Here is a 12,545-nt window from a genome sequence, read left to right as displayed (position 1 = left end):
AGGTAAAATCTTTGACCGAAAGCAGACTATAATTGCTATCACAACACAATTCACACCTATTGTTCTATACCCAATTATCAAATGTGTGCAAAACGGGAACACACCGATTCTTCTCTTCCCTGACAGCAAATCTTTTCCAAATTTGTGTTTAGGATTTTGCAAGCATAACATGTTCAACATATGCCCACAATTGCAAATTACCTTGTGCATGTACTACGAAAGAATAAGAGGAAAACAGACAAATTACATATTCTAGAGCATTTTTATTTCAGTTCATTATTGATGATTTTTTATTTCTCTTAGAGATAAGCATAGGTAAATAAATGGAATGTACACAAATGGGATTACAGGTAATAATGAACAGCTATATCAACACTACAACTGATACGAATTATTAGTAACTAATATAAACACAAAATTCTCAGATCATCACAAAATACACAAGTCTAGGAATACACAGAAAACAATACACATATATTTATCAAGCACTTGATCAACATTGCATGGGTGCTTGTCAAAGGAAACTTTTATAGAATTTTTTTTTTTTTGCACTGAACAAAAAGCATATAATTTGTAGTACTGCAGAAAAATAGCCGTATCAGCTATAAATCTGTAAGATAACATTGGATATAATATATATTTGTATATTTTAAATAAAATGACAAAAACTGGGCAAATATGTTTAGCAACAGCAGACAATGAAAAGGAACAAATGCCATATAGGAGCATGATAAAGAACCATGACAAACAAGCTTTATAGACATGGAGGCGTCTCCATGCCTCAAATAAAACACATCAGGGAAAAATACACATGAAAACAAACATGGAAAAAAAATCTCAGCGAACTTGCAACAGTCATGATAAAAACTTCCATTTCTCAACTTATACACAAAATCAATGAAAATAAAATAAAAGGGTTTTCACATTAGAATGACAGTATATACACAAAAGAAAGTAAAAAGATGCATGTCAGCACATTTATAATACTAGATATGTTTGGTAGTCTGGTATACCTTCTAAGTATGACCAATAGGCCGAAAAAATAAACAACCGTACAAAATAGAAATCTGTGTATAAACAATATCTGAATACGTTAAAGCTATAACCACTTCAATATCATCACAATCTACAGCAGCGAAAAGAAAACAAATTACTTCAAAAGATGACTGTTTCTGGTCCGTTAAAAAAACTCAAACTTTTTGGAATGTATAAGGATATCCATTGTTCTGCCATTTCCGAAAAGTCTCAGAATTCTGCCCCTAGCAAAAATATACTTACAGATCCTCTATCACCGGATTCAAGTAATTTAATGAACGGTCATGATGCATGTACCATCAGTTTTTATTTGATGGGTGAAAAAAAACTTTCCCATCATCTGGGCCAAAACAGAAAATTCAAATACTGAGATTGATGAAGGCTTCACCATCAAAACATAATGCTTTACTTGGTATTGCATAGAAACGGTCAGAATTCGAAATCTAGGAAACAGGATTAACAACAAGAGTTTGGTAGTTAACAGTATTGGCAACAACAGGAGCCTTGGTTTGGCAACAAATGTTTGATTGTAATGGTGATTTTGATTAATGGTTAACAAGGCGGTGGTACTTCGTTTGAAACAGCGATAAATACAAGCACTTCTTACGACAATCATAACAACTGTGTGTCTATTAACAAGGGCATTCAGTCCTGGGACATCTATAAATATATCCCATGTAATAATGACTGTTCGCTATTTGTTTATGTATGGAACAACTGTTTCAGACGATAAGTTAAAATACATGGTACTGTGGAATCATTTAAATTAGTGGGGGTCAATTTTTGTGGATTGTGGGTTTTTTGCTTATTTATGGGGATGTTAATTCGTGGATGCATCGTTCAGTTTTAATAAGAAAACTAACCTTTCAAAATTTGTTTTTGTCGAGGATATAAATTCGTGGGGAAGGGCTACCCACGAAGACCATGAAAATTGAGCCACCACAAATTCTAATTATTCCACAGTAATCTGGAGAGGAGTAGTTCCAATTTATGCATGAAGAATATGGACAAAGCAGTGTTCTCTCCCTTGCCTGATACTAAAATGATTTATGAATAAAAAAAAAGGCACCCCATTCCAAAAGTGACACCATGTTATGATATGACATACATACCCACTCATATGTGCATAAATTAAAAATAAAATCTCTTAAAAACAATGCATTAAACTCTGGATTCACAACAACATGAATTATCTAATCAGTCGGACCTCAAACATTGTGTTCACACAGTCTCAAACCTCAATACATAGAGAGCATGCATTCCAATCAACCATACTTACATATAATATTGCATAATCATAAACATGTCATTTAGAATTTATACAATATGATTAAGTAGTCAATTTCAATGATATAATAAACTGTAAAAATACTTCATTCTTGTTTCAGAATTAAAAAATTTGGCTGAGCACCACATGAAGAACATGTAATGCAGGATTGTCAATCTGCATGGAAGCTTCAATATTCTCAATTCAAATAAAATACTCGTACAAAATTAAGCGATATAATTTTCTCGTACAACACATAATTTCTCTGTGTGTTTCACAACTGTGATAAAATAATTCATGCAAACAAAAGGGAACTAAGTCTTTCAAAAAAAATTTTCAACATGAAACTTGAAAAATAATCATGCCTGTATCAAAATTCTCAAATAATTCCATGTAACCGTGGACTAAACCAAAATGTGAAGTAGTTAACATTAAAAATTCATGTACACACTCTAAACACAAGAATAATACACATATATAATGAAATAAAAAAAAATAAAAAGTCCAATGGGATACACAACATGGTGATTAAATTCCCTGATGAAAATTCACAACCTATAAAACATAGTCCACACATTGCAGGACACGAGTTCATTGTAATGCACATGCACACACATTTCTCTTTGGCAATAGTCAGTGTTCCAACTTATAATGTCATCAACAAAATCAGCAGGAAAATGACAGCTCTGTCTCTTTGTCTCTGAGCAGAGCTCTGAATTATACACAGTCAAATAAAGGCCCCCCTTCAGCATCGTTCACTTTTTGACGCCTTTACCCTTGGGTTTGTTTTTGTCTTTTTTGCGATAAATGCGCAGGTTTCCGTTGCCCTCGATGATGTTGTTTTCCTGGTCACTCTCCTTTGGAAGAAGAACATCGGTACTCTCTGCCTGGTACAATCGGGGGTCATATGTTGGATTCGCAAAATGATCCTATTGAAAAAAAGTTCAACCATTAATTAGCTGATTACAAACTTTAAATACAGCAAATTTTTTCTAGTAATCAAACAATAATTAAAATTCACATTTGTGGAGGACTACAGGTAAATATATACATATATGTAACAAGGGTCTCAACAATATATAATATAGGCCTCAAATAGACCCCAAAAATGAACATCTTCATGTTTTGTATACATCAAGTTTTTCTTTACACAGATACATGTAACCAGAAGTTTATTCAAGTTTGTTTAATTTGATCCACATGCCCTCAATTTATAATTACGACATCAATAAGATCCCATTTTCCAATTTTTTAAAATTTCATTCTGTTTGATTGCAAACATTGCATTATTTTCGAAATCATAAAAGGCTAAATGAGACAAATAGATGAAAATATATACATGTAATGAAACTCACAATTCATGACCCCCTAAAGTGCTAGGATTCAACTTCACAAGTATATTGGTGTCAGTACGATTTACGCAGCATTGCATCTCTTTCTCCAAAGTATATCCAGTTGATAATCAAGATTGCAATGATTTAAATGCACTTATCAACTATTTCATATTTACAGAGTAGAACTCAAACCAGCAAACAGAGTTCCACCAATGTATCATAGGGAGATCCAGATCTTATGGCTCATACAGATTGGACCTCAGTTTTTCTTAACTAAGGTAGCCAATGCTTTTCTTCTTGGGAATTTTAACAGTTAATTAACAAATATTAAGGGTTTTTTTTAATATCGTAAACAACCCTGATCTGGCAATCATGCAGTTTTTATGAATGGTATGATTATAGCCATGCCTGCAATGCAAGTGGTGAATGACATCCAGCATCAAGGAGCAAGAACTTCATCAGTTCCAGCGATCTTACCTCCAACTACACTCTGGAATAAAACACCTATTGTATCAACAAATTGTCACCAAAAAGAAAATATAAAGCTGAAAGCTTCCTGGGAAATACTAAGGGGTCCATCAGATAACTCGGTAACCTTCAATCTTCATTGCATCTTCTTTTATAAGTTCCACATCATATCAAACACCAAAGTTGCAGGGGTCAAAATAAGCCTACTAGGATTTGTGGTATATGTATTGAGTACTAATAAATGACATACGTGATCTTCCAGGTCAAAGTGAGCGTTCATTTCCCGGTCCTCCTCATCATGGTCCCTGTCTCTGTACACAGGGTTAGGGACGTCCATCCCATTCATTCTCTGGTGCTTGAAAGGATTTCGACTGTAAACGAATGAAACAAAACGCTGTTTATATTATGTATGTCTAGAGGAGTTGCAGGTGGGGGGTTGTTATGTGATTTTCTCCCACGTCCTTTGTAAACACTTGACCTTGGTCTATAGCTAATGTATCCTTTTTCATAAACTCAAATTATTTTTACTTCAAGTATTCTGGCTAAATTAGTTGTTTTTTTTTTTTAATCAAAATTCATACTTATTTACTGTGGAATCATTAAATTTCTTCGTGGCTTCATTTTTGTGGAATTCGTGGGACCTCTCATCCACAAATTAATATTCTCCACAAAATAATAAATCGGGGTTATAATGTCATATTTACTTTTGGAGGTATAAGATAATACACGACATTACCTACCCGCAAACCTGTAAAATTTCAGCAGTCCATGAAAATTGTCTCCCAAAAATTTTAATGATTCCACAGTATTACTAATTCCACTTTCACTTCAATTGTATTTTATACTTCAATGATTTCAGTGGTTAAAAAATTCATACAAATTCCAGTTTTCAGAGTTTGTTTTACTTTCTGATATGGTAATTGTTTGTTTAAATGATGATTGAAAAAAGAAATAACAGAATGAGATCGAACATTTGTAGCACAGCCAGTATTCAAAGACATTATATATATATAGTTTTTTGGCATTGAATTTATAGGATTAAAATGAAATATTGATTTTATGTCATCTCTTTCATCTCTAACTGTAAGTGTATATTTTCCATGTATGATTTTGACAGGTGAAAAGATGAAATACTGCAAAAATGAGATTCCAAAACCAGCATACATTTATTACCAGCTTATTCATGCACCTTCCAGGTTAAAACTTCAATCATATTTTGTACTTGGTTTATCTTGTTATGTATGATTGATCATTCCATTACAATCTGCTGTTTAGCATTCACTTTTTACATCCCTTTTCTGTATTTCCTTTTATTTGCATATATATATTCATGCAGACAAAATAGAATATTACAATATATGCATGTAATATGTACATGTACCATTATATATGGATGAAATAAGACAATTTCCGTTGAAAAAAACCCCTCACAACATTAACATTTTCTACATCTACAAAAACACTACATTGCTTTCCAAGGATTCACATCATTTGGTTGGCAGCTATTAATTGGAAAGCTAACAAACAAATATAAATATTACAGTGTTCCATTCATAAATTCTCTGACATGTTTAAGTCAGCTATTTGGCTTGTACGCCATGGTCATCTAGAAAGTGTGCAGTAGTGTAAAAAGGTTCAATGGAGGTGTGTGTTCAGGATAAGACTACTCTCTCTTAATGGCCATGCTGACAAAGCTTAGAATCCATGTCTGGTGCTCGGACTGGCATTTTGAAATCAAAACCACTAATGCAATACTACAGAGCCACCTTAGCAACATATTCTCTGAAGAAAAGATTATGTAGCATTTCCTAAGAAAAGACAATCACTAACATCACAAAACAAAACAACACCAATTGCAACAACATCTTACCAAAGAAGCTAAAGAGATTTTCGTAGCAAAAGGAAGCTGTATACAGCTTCTGCATATTTCTAGTCCGGCTCCCTTATTCAGCTCGATCTCCATGCAAATTTATATACATATTATAGCTATAAAGTTTCATGCTTTAGTTGAATAAAGTCTTTTAGCATTGCAGTCTTTTATTGGCTGCCGTATTCAGGTATCACTTTAAAGGACAGTCAGCACTGCATGATCGGTTATTTCTGATCTGGGACTAAGTACAATGTGAAGTACTAGATTTTTTTAGAGAATGAAACAGGAAATTGATAGATGATATATAGATGCACTACCACAGATTTTTTGCCTAAAATATTTAAGAGAATTTAATTTCAAAATTTTTGCGGTGATACAAGTCAGATGATGGATCAATTCAAGGTTTCAAGGTCAATGCATGGTTTATTTCATCATAAATATAACCTGTATTAAAACTAATAACCATGCATGGTATTCCATTTATTTTTTGGAAATCATGTTTGAACCATTTTCATTAACGGAAAAAAAATGTGAGGGCTGATAGAGAAATAAAGTAATTAGTCCCAGTCATGGAAATAACAGAAATAAAGGCAAATAACTTAAATAAGGATATAAATACAATATTCAGGAGTAGGTAGACACTGCATGGTAGGCTTTGTAGATATACATGTACTATGTGTGCTGATCTTACAGTTACCTTTTGGGGTTTCTGGGTCGTCTTTGAACAAATAGAGTAGATAAATATGATATGCTATTGTCTTACATAATAGATACTACAATACATAGTCACTACCATGACTAAATTCTATTTATTAATGAGATTTGAATAAAAAGTTTGTACGATATATTCCAAGAAAAGGTATATAATGAAAATAGCATTAAGTATGTACGATTTCAAAATAAACTCCTAATTTCTTACCTCTTCCTTCGGACGATGATGATGACGATGACCAAGATGGTGACAAGTAGAAGGACTAGCCCAATTATTATGCCGACAATGGTTGCGGTAGAACTTGATGAGCCCTCAGTGGCTTGGATCTGTAATTTCTGTTCACAAAGTGGCCCGGTGAATGGTGCTGGGCAGCTGGTTATATAATATAAAAAAAGAACTTAGATACCCTCTCTTTAGGCTTATGAAAGTCAAAGTCTATATCACATTATTGTAATGCACTCTGTAGATAATATTAAAGTTGAGCCTTGATACTGTTAAACAAGGTTATAAAAGCTGGGGATTAATTACTCCTTTTCTTTAGCTATATTGACAATATGCATGGGTATTGTATTCATGGATGCATGATTTACCACACTCAAATTTTGATTTGTTTACCATTCGTATATATATGTATATTTCCCACAAGCATAAATAACAACTTTTACGTTATCTTGAATTCCATGGATACTATTTCTAATCAAAGGCAACAAATTTAAATACACGCATGTGTAAAATACATGACACTGTGTAAAATCAAAAGAATTCCTCACAAGTTTTACAATCTCTCTTAAATCTTTCTGACAGTTTTAAACTGTCTATTTGAAGTCCCTACAGAGGTGTCATCGGCACTCACAATTTTATATCCTTAAAATTTGATTTGAAAAAAAAAAAAAACCAAAAATGTGGAATTAAGTACATGTACTCCCATGAAATATGTTGGAGTCTTAATGAAGTCCCAACCAATTTTTCTTTAAGCATTTTCATCATGAAATCTCAATTCCTACTTTATTGCAGCTTTTTCTCAGTCCTGTGGCACACAGGATAACTAGATTTGACTGACTCTGACATGTATTTGGTTCTGAACCACTACTATTGTTCTGTTAACTAAAGTCTTTTACCTGCAGGATACAGTTTTATCTGTTAAGACACAGCCCCCTCCATTTTTACAGGCACAGTCCTTACACTCTTTTCCAGTATAAAACTTTGTACAGTTACATTTTGCTCTTCCTTTCGAATCTACAATGGAATAATAAATAAAAATTAATAAATCATACATCTATGGTTACTGAGATTTTCCAGAAAGAATTCCTAAACTGTACTTTCTATATACCGGTATTCCATATACACATCTAACTACAGTCAACCTTTGTTATCTCGAACTACATGGGACTGTTTAAAAACTACGAGATACCCGAGTACTGTAAATTCCTTATATTACGCAAGTACTTAATTCTGCGAACCTGCTGTTTTGTATCAAATCGCGAGAATATAAAATCGTGAACGCGGGAGATATATTCATATTTCTGATAGTTCTCAACTCTCAGAAAATAATAGCTAGGTTTTAAAATCCGCGTGAGATGCTTCTACCAATTTTACGCGGATATAATTTCCTCGCGTTTTAATAAGGAATTTACAGTACTCAAGATATCAGGGGTAAAAACTTTAAATAATATTGAGTAGTTTGGACTTACAAATCACATATCAATTGTATTCAAGATATCAGTGTTAGAGATATCAAAGTTCAACTGTATAATCATGTATTGATATGTTATATGATATTTGCTGGGACCCTCACCTATCATACAACTTCCTCCGTTGGCACACTCCTTGTCATCACAGACAGAGTTCTGACATACGTCTCCGCTATATCCCGGCAGACATTCACACACCGGCGTAGAGTCCTGTAGCTGGTTGTTACTAAGGGTGCATTTTCCTATAACACATAAAGGACATATATTACCACTTGATCCTTTAAAATATTTGTGGTAACTATACAATCATGTAAATTTACCACTTAGTTTCTTACCATTATTCTTGCAATGGTCTGCACATGGAGAGGAGGGTTGTTTTTGTTCACATTGATGTCCTGTTGGGGATAAAAGTATTTTTTTTCCGATTTTCAAAACTCAAAGCATTCAATCAGACTTCTATAATTGTATTTTCCCATGATTACACAAGAATTTGCATGGAAAAAGCTAGGATTTGATCGATGCATATTCCTGGATTTGATTTAGATGGACTTACCTGTATATCCTGGGGCACATTTGCAGATTTTGGTACGGTAGTGGTTGAAAGTACATGTTCCTCCATTCTTACAAAAGCTTGCATCGTCACATAGTTCTGTATCACATTTTTCCCCAGTGTAATTTTCTGAACAACTGAAAAAATAATTATATATTTCTCTGAATTTTTCTGATAGACAAAATAAAATGAAAAATTGATAAGTCAATCTGCATATCTCTATAATGTAATGGTAATGCATTGAATACTAACCAAAGTCTGATAACAACATAAAAGTTGATTGGTGAAAAATCGTAAGTTTATATCATTATCATCCTATAATACCACATGGTTTAGCATTTGACACAAATTGACTTGCATCAGAAACTTGGGAATATTTGTTGTAAAGTTTACCTGCAGACTACATTCCCATTGTCATTCAAAGAACAGCTGCCTCCATTATGGCATTGCTCTTTACAATTTATCTCACAGTTTTTGCCGAGGTATCCAGGTCTACACCTACAACAGAAGTGATCGAGTCTATGATAACAACCTGAGCAAAGTAGTCTCAGTATCTGTGTTATTAATGCAATGGCAAAAGCTGATGCCACAGACAGAGAAAAGGAAGCAGATTGTTAGATAATGAGGCTTATTATTACATGTATAAGCTGATGATCTAATTAATATGATATGTTAGAAAGTAGACATACTGGATGATAGGATAGTGAGTGGAAGATGAAGTGAATGATAGATAAAGACAGGAAGATGTAATGGCATCGCTGGAAACCCACTATTGATTATGCATCGTTCCTCTCCCAATTAAGGGGAAAGGAACAACGCGTAATCAACCGAAGATTTCCAATGGTGATGTATTGGATGATAGGATAGTGAGTGTAAGATGTAGTGGATGACAAGATATTGAGTGGAAGATGGTGGAAAATGGGATAGTGAGAGAAAGATGTAGAGGATGACATGATAGTGAGTGCAAGATGAAGTGGATAATGGGATAGTGAGTGTAAGATGTAATAAATAATGGGATACTGAGTGTAAGATGTAGTGGATGACAGGACAGTTGGTGGAAGATGAAGTGGATAATGGGAGAGTTAGTGGATAGATGAGGCCAGAGGTCTTACCGACAGGCAGGGGACTTATTGTGGTCAACAAAACACTCGTGGGTAACTGGACATTGGTAGTTCTTACACAGGTTGGTCTCACACAAAGAACCTGTGTATCCTTGGGGACAGCTACAAACAGTGAAATCACGAATGTAGCAAACAGCACCTCAAAGCAAGGCCGTGAATTAATGATGGTGGAAATGCAAGATTTAAATTACAAATACATATTAATAGTGCCATGGAATTGAGTGCTAACTTGATTTAGTTTAGTCTTCTATCTACTGTTGTGCATAAAAAATGAGATCAGAATGAAATAGTTTTAAATACAGATTACTCTGTATTCATACAAGTACATGTAAATTGCTGCATATAAACGTTATGTGCATATTATACCCTCACAAAAATGCTGAGTTGCATTTAATTGATGGCAACATGTTCAAAGCTTAAGCAGCATTGAAAGCAGCATTGAAATTTTTAATTATTAATAAATTAATGTAAAATCTTCAATATTAACTGGCATACCTGTAACTTAGAAATTTGACAGTAATACCAATAACCTGCATTACCCCCCAAAAATACACTACATCTGACTGAATTTGTAAGTACATCCTACCATCTTCAATGTATTCATTTAACTTTATTTTGTTCCAAAACTTCATAATTTTATTATTTTCTACATACTCTCTTCATCACATCTAAATCATACACACTGATTTGTGACTTGTATGTTAAGCCCTTACAGAGACTTGGACCCAATTAAGCAAAGTACACATGCACTTATTCACATGGACTTGGACTCAATATATCCAAGTACTTAATTACGACTCTGTATAGTTATACCATGTCCTTCTCACAAAGACTTGTATGTCAATACAGTGCCTTTTGACTATAGACTAAAAATATCAAGCACACACACACACACACACACTGACTTTTATGGGACTGAGAAAAGTACCTCAGTTGCATTGTACTTACACTCACTGTTTTGAGGACAGTTACTGAGTTAAAAATACTTACACACACAGCTTAGTCGTGGTATTGCGCTGGCCATTGACACACTTCCTATAGAAGATACACTCCTTCTGAGTCTCGTCGTAGTAGGAGTCGTCGTTACACACACACTTGTGGCCATCTTTGGAGGTTGGCATGTTTACACACCAGCCACGAATACAACTCGAGCTTGTACAGTTATGCTCTGGAAAAACAGATCAAGGTTTCAATGTTATAGTCACCTTTATTCTTCAGCGAATGGTGTCAATTTTAAAGCAAGTTAATATTTGATCATATCTCGTACCAAGGATGTACAGTAATTCTCTAGAAATAAACTATAACGTTTCCATTTTGTAAGCATGCAGTGCCAATTTTCAAGCAGAAAGACCTTATTTTAGGTCGTCTGCAATGTACTCACTGACTGCCTTCTGCTTGCTGGGATGTAGGATGACTATGTCTCCGATGTACTTCATATTCTTAAACAAGACCCTGTCTTTGACCTGAGTGTTATTGAATTTGTGGATCACAGACACATTGTGACTCTTGTAGAATGTGATGTAGAGGAAGTCTTCAAATACGTCAATCATGTATGGTGGATCCTTGATGGTTTCTGTCGATGAAGAGCTCAGTTACTGTACAATTGAGTTTCTCTCATTCAGTCAATAATATCATTTATATCTTAATGAGCAGCATATTACATGGTTAACATTTATAAAGATTTGGCAATTGTGATAATGATTGAAAAAATTAAAATTGAATAAGAAATGGTAAATGAAACATTCACAGTTTCAGCATAAATTGGGTCCAATATTTACTTATATATGATTAATTTTTTAAAAGAAAATACTGTATAAAATGTGGGTTATTTACGTGAAGGGGAAATTTACACTATTTACCTGGTAAGCTTAAAACCACATACATTGTAAAAAAAATCAAAACTTTACTGTGGTAAATCAAGCATCCTCGTATTGTTTGACAATAGAAAATGTGTACTAAACCACCAGCGTAGATAACCACTTTTACAGTAATGAGTTAATCCTAAAAGGTTTTAAACTTTAATCTGTGCTACATACTGTCAAACTGCCTAACAACATGTCTATCCTGTCCCTCCATGTCGGAAGTCTCTATCGTCTGTTTCTTGGTGTCCACCCAGTAAATCCTACTGTTAGGATAATCAATGGCAATACCATTGGGCCAAATTATGTCCTCATTCACAAGCACCTTGCGGCCAGATCCATCCAGATTAGCACTCTCAATCTTAGGCATGGAGCCTCGATCAGTCCAGTATATTTTGCTGCGGAAAAGATTGACATTAATTACCAGCTATACACCAGTTTATGAAATGGTACTGTATATCAAGATTCATCTACTTTAATTTTATCCTATTTCTGCTTTGTTCACAATGGCATTTAGATCACATCAAATACGTTTACAGATACATGTAAATTTTGTAAGGTTTTGAAAATCATCAAGATTTTTTTTTTTGATAAATAATCTAAGTAAACCTCTAATTGTATACATTTATTGAACATTT

General features: G+C 33.9%; 1 protein-coding gene across 3 annotated transcripts in view; it reads right to left on the bottom strand.

The window, feature by feature from the left end:
* Positions 1-243: 243 nt before the first annotated feature.
* LOC128156905 (prolow-density lipoprotein receptor-related protein 1-like) overlaps positions 244-12,545 on the bottom strand; it is a 74,535-nt gene continuing 62,233 nt past the window's right edge. Inside the window, exons 72-84 of one of the 3 annotated variants that reach the window (XM_052819233.1) lie at positions 12,085-12,305; positions 11,430-11,621; positions 11,039-11,216; positions 10,040-10,150; positions 9,321-9,425; positions 8,931-9,064; positions 8,713-8,772; positions 8,482-8,619; positions 7,805-7,922; positions 6,894-7,058; positions 6,672-6,692; positions 4,355-4,475; positions 244-3,231 (exon numbers count right to left, since the gene is read on the bottom strand). In XM_052819233.1, coding sequence (XP_052675193.1) covers positions 3,058-3,231; positions 4,355-4,475; positions 6,672-6,692; positions 6,894-7,058; positions 7,805-7,922; positions 8,482-8,619; positions 8,713-8,772; positions 8,931-9,064; positions 9,321-9,425; positions 10,040-10,150; positions 11,039-11,216; positions 11,430-11,621; positions 12,085-12,305 — 1,738 coding nt within the window. In that variant the 3' untranslated portion in view covers positions 244-3,057. The remainder of the gene's footprint in view (positions 3,232-4,354; positions 4,476-6,671; positions 6,693-6,893; positions 7,059-7,804; positions 7,923-8,481; positions 8,620-8,712; positions 8,773-8,930; positions 9,065-9,320; positions 9,426-10,039; positions 10,151-11,038; positions 11,217-11,429; positions 11,622-12,084; positions 12,306-12,545) is intronic. The other 2 variants (XM_052819235.1, XM_052819234.1) reach the window with 2 other exon arrangements.

Source organism: Crassostrea angulata, chromosome 7 (genome assembly GCF_025612915.1).
Source record: "Crassostrea angulata isolate pt1a10 chromosome 7, ASM2561291v2, whole genome shotgun sequence".
Lineage (NCBI taxonomy): Eukaryota > Metazoa > Mollusca > Bivalvia > Ostreida > Ostreidae > Magallana > Magallana angulata.
Note: the sequence above shows the minus strand (reverse complement) of the source record. Positions and strands in the feature narration are given on the sequence as shown.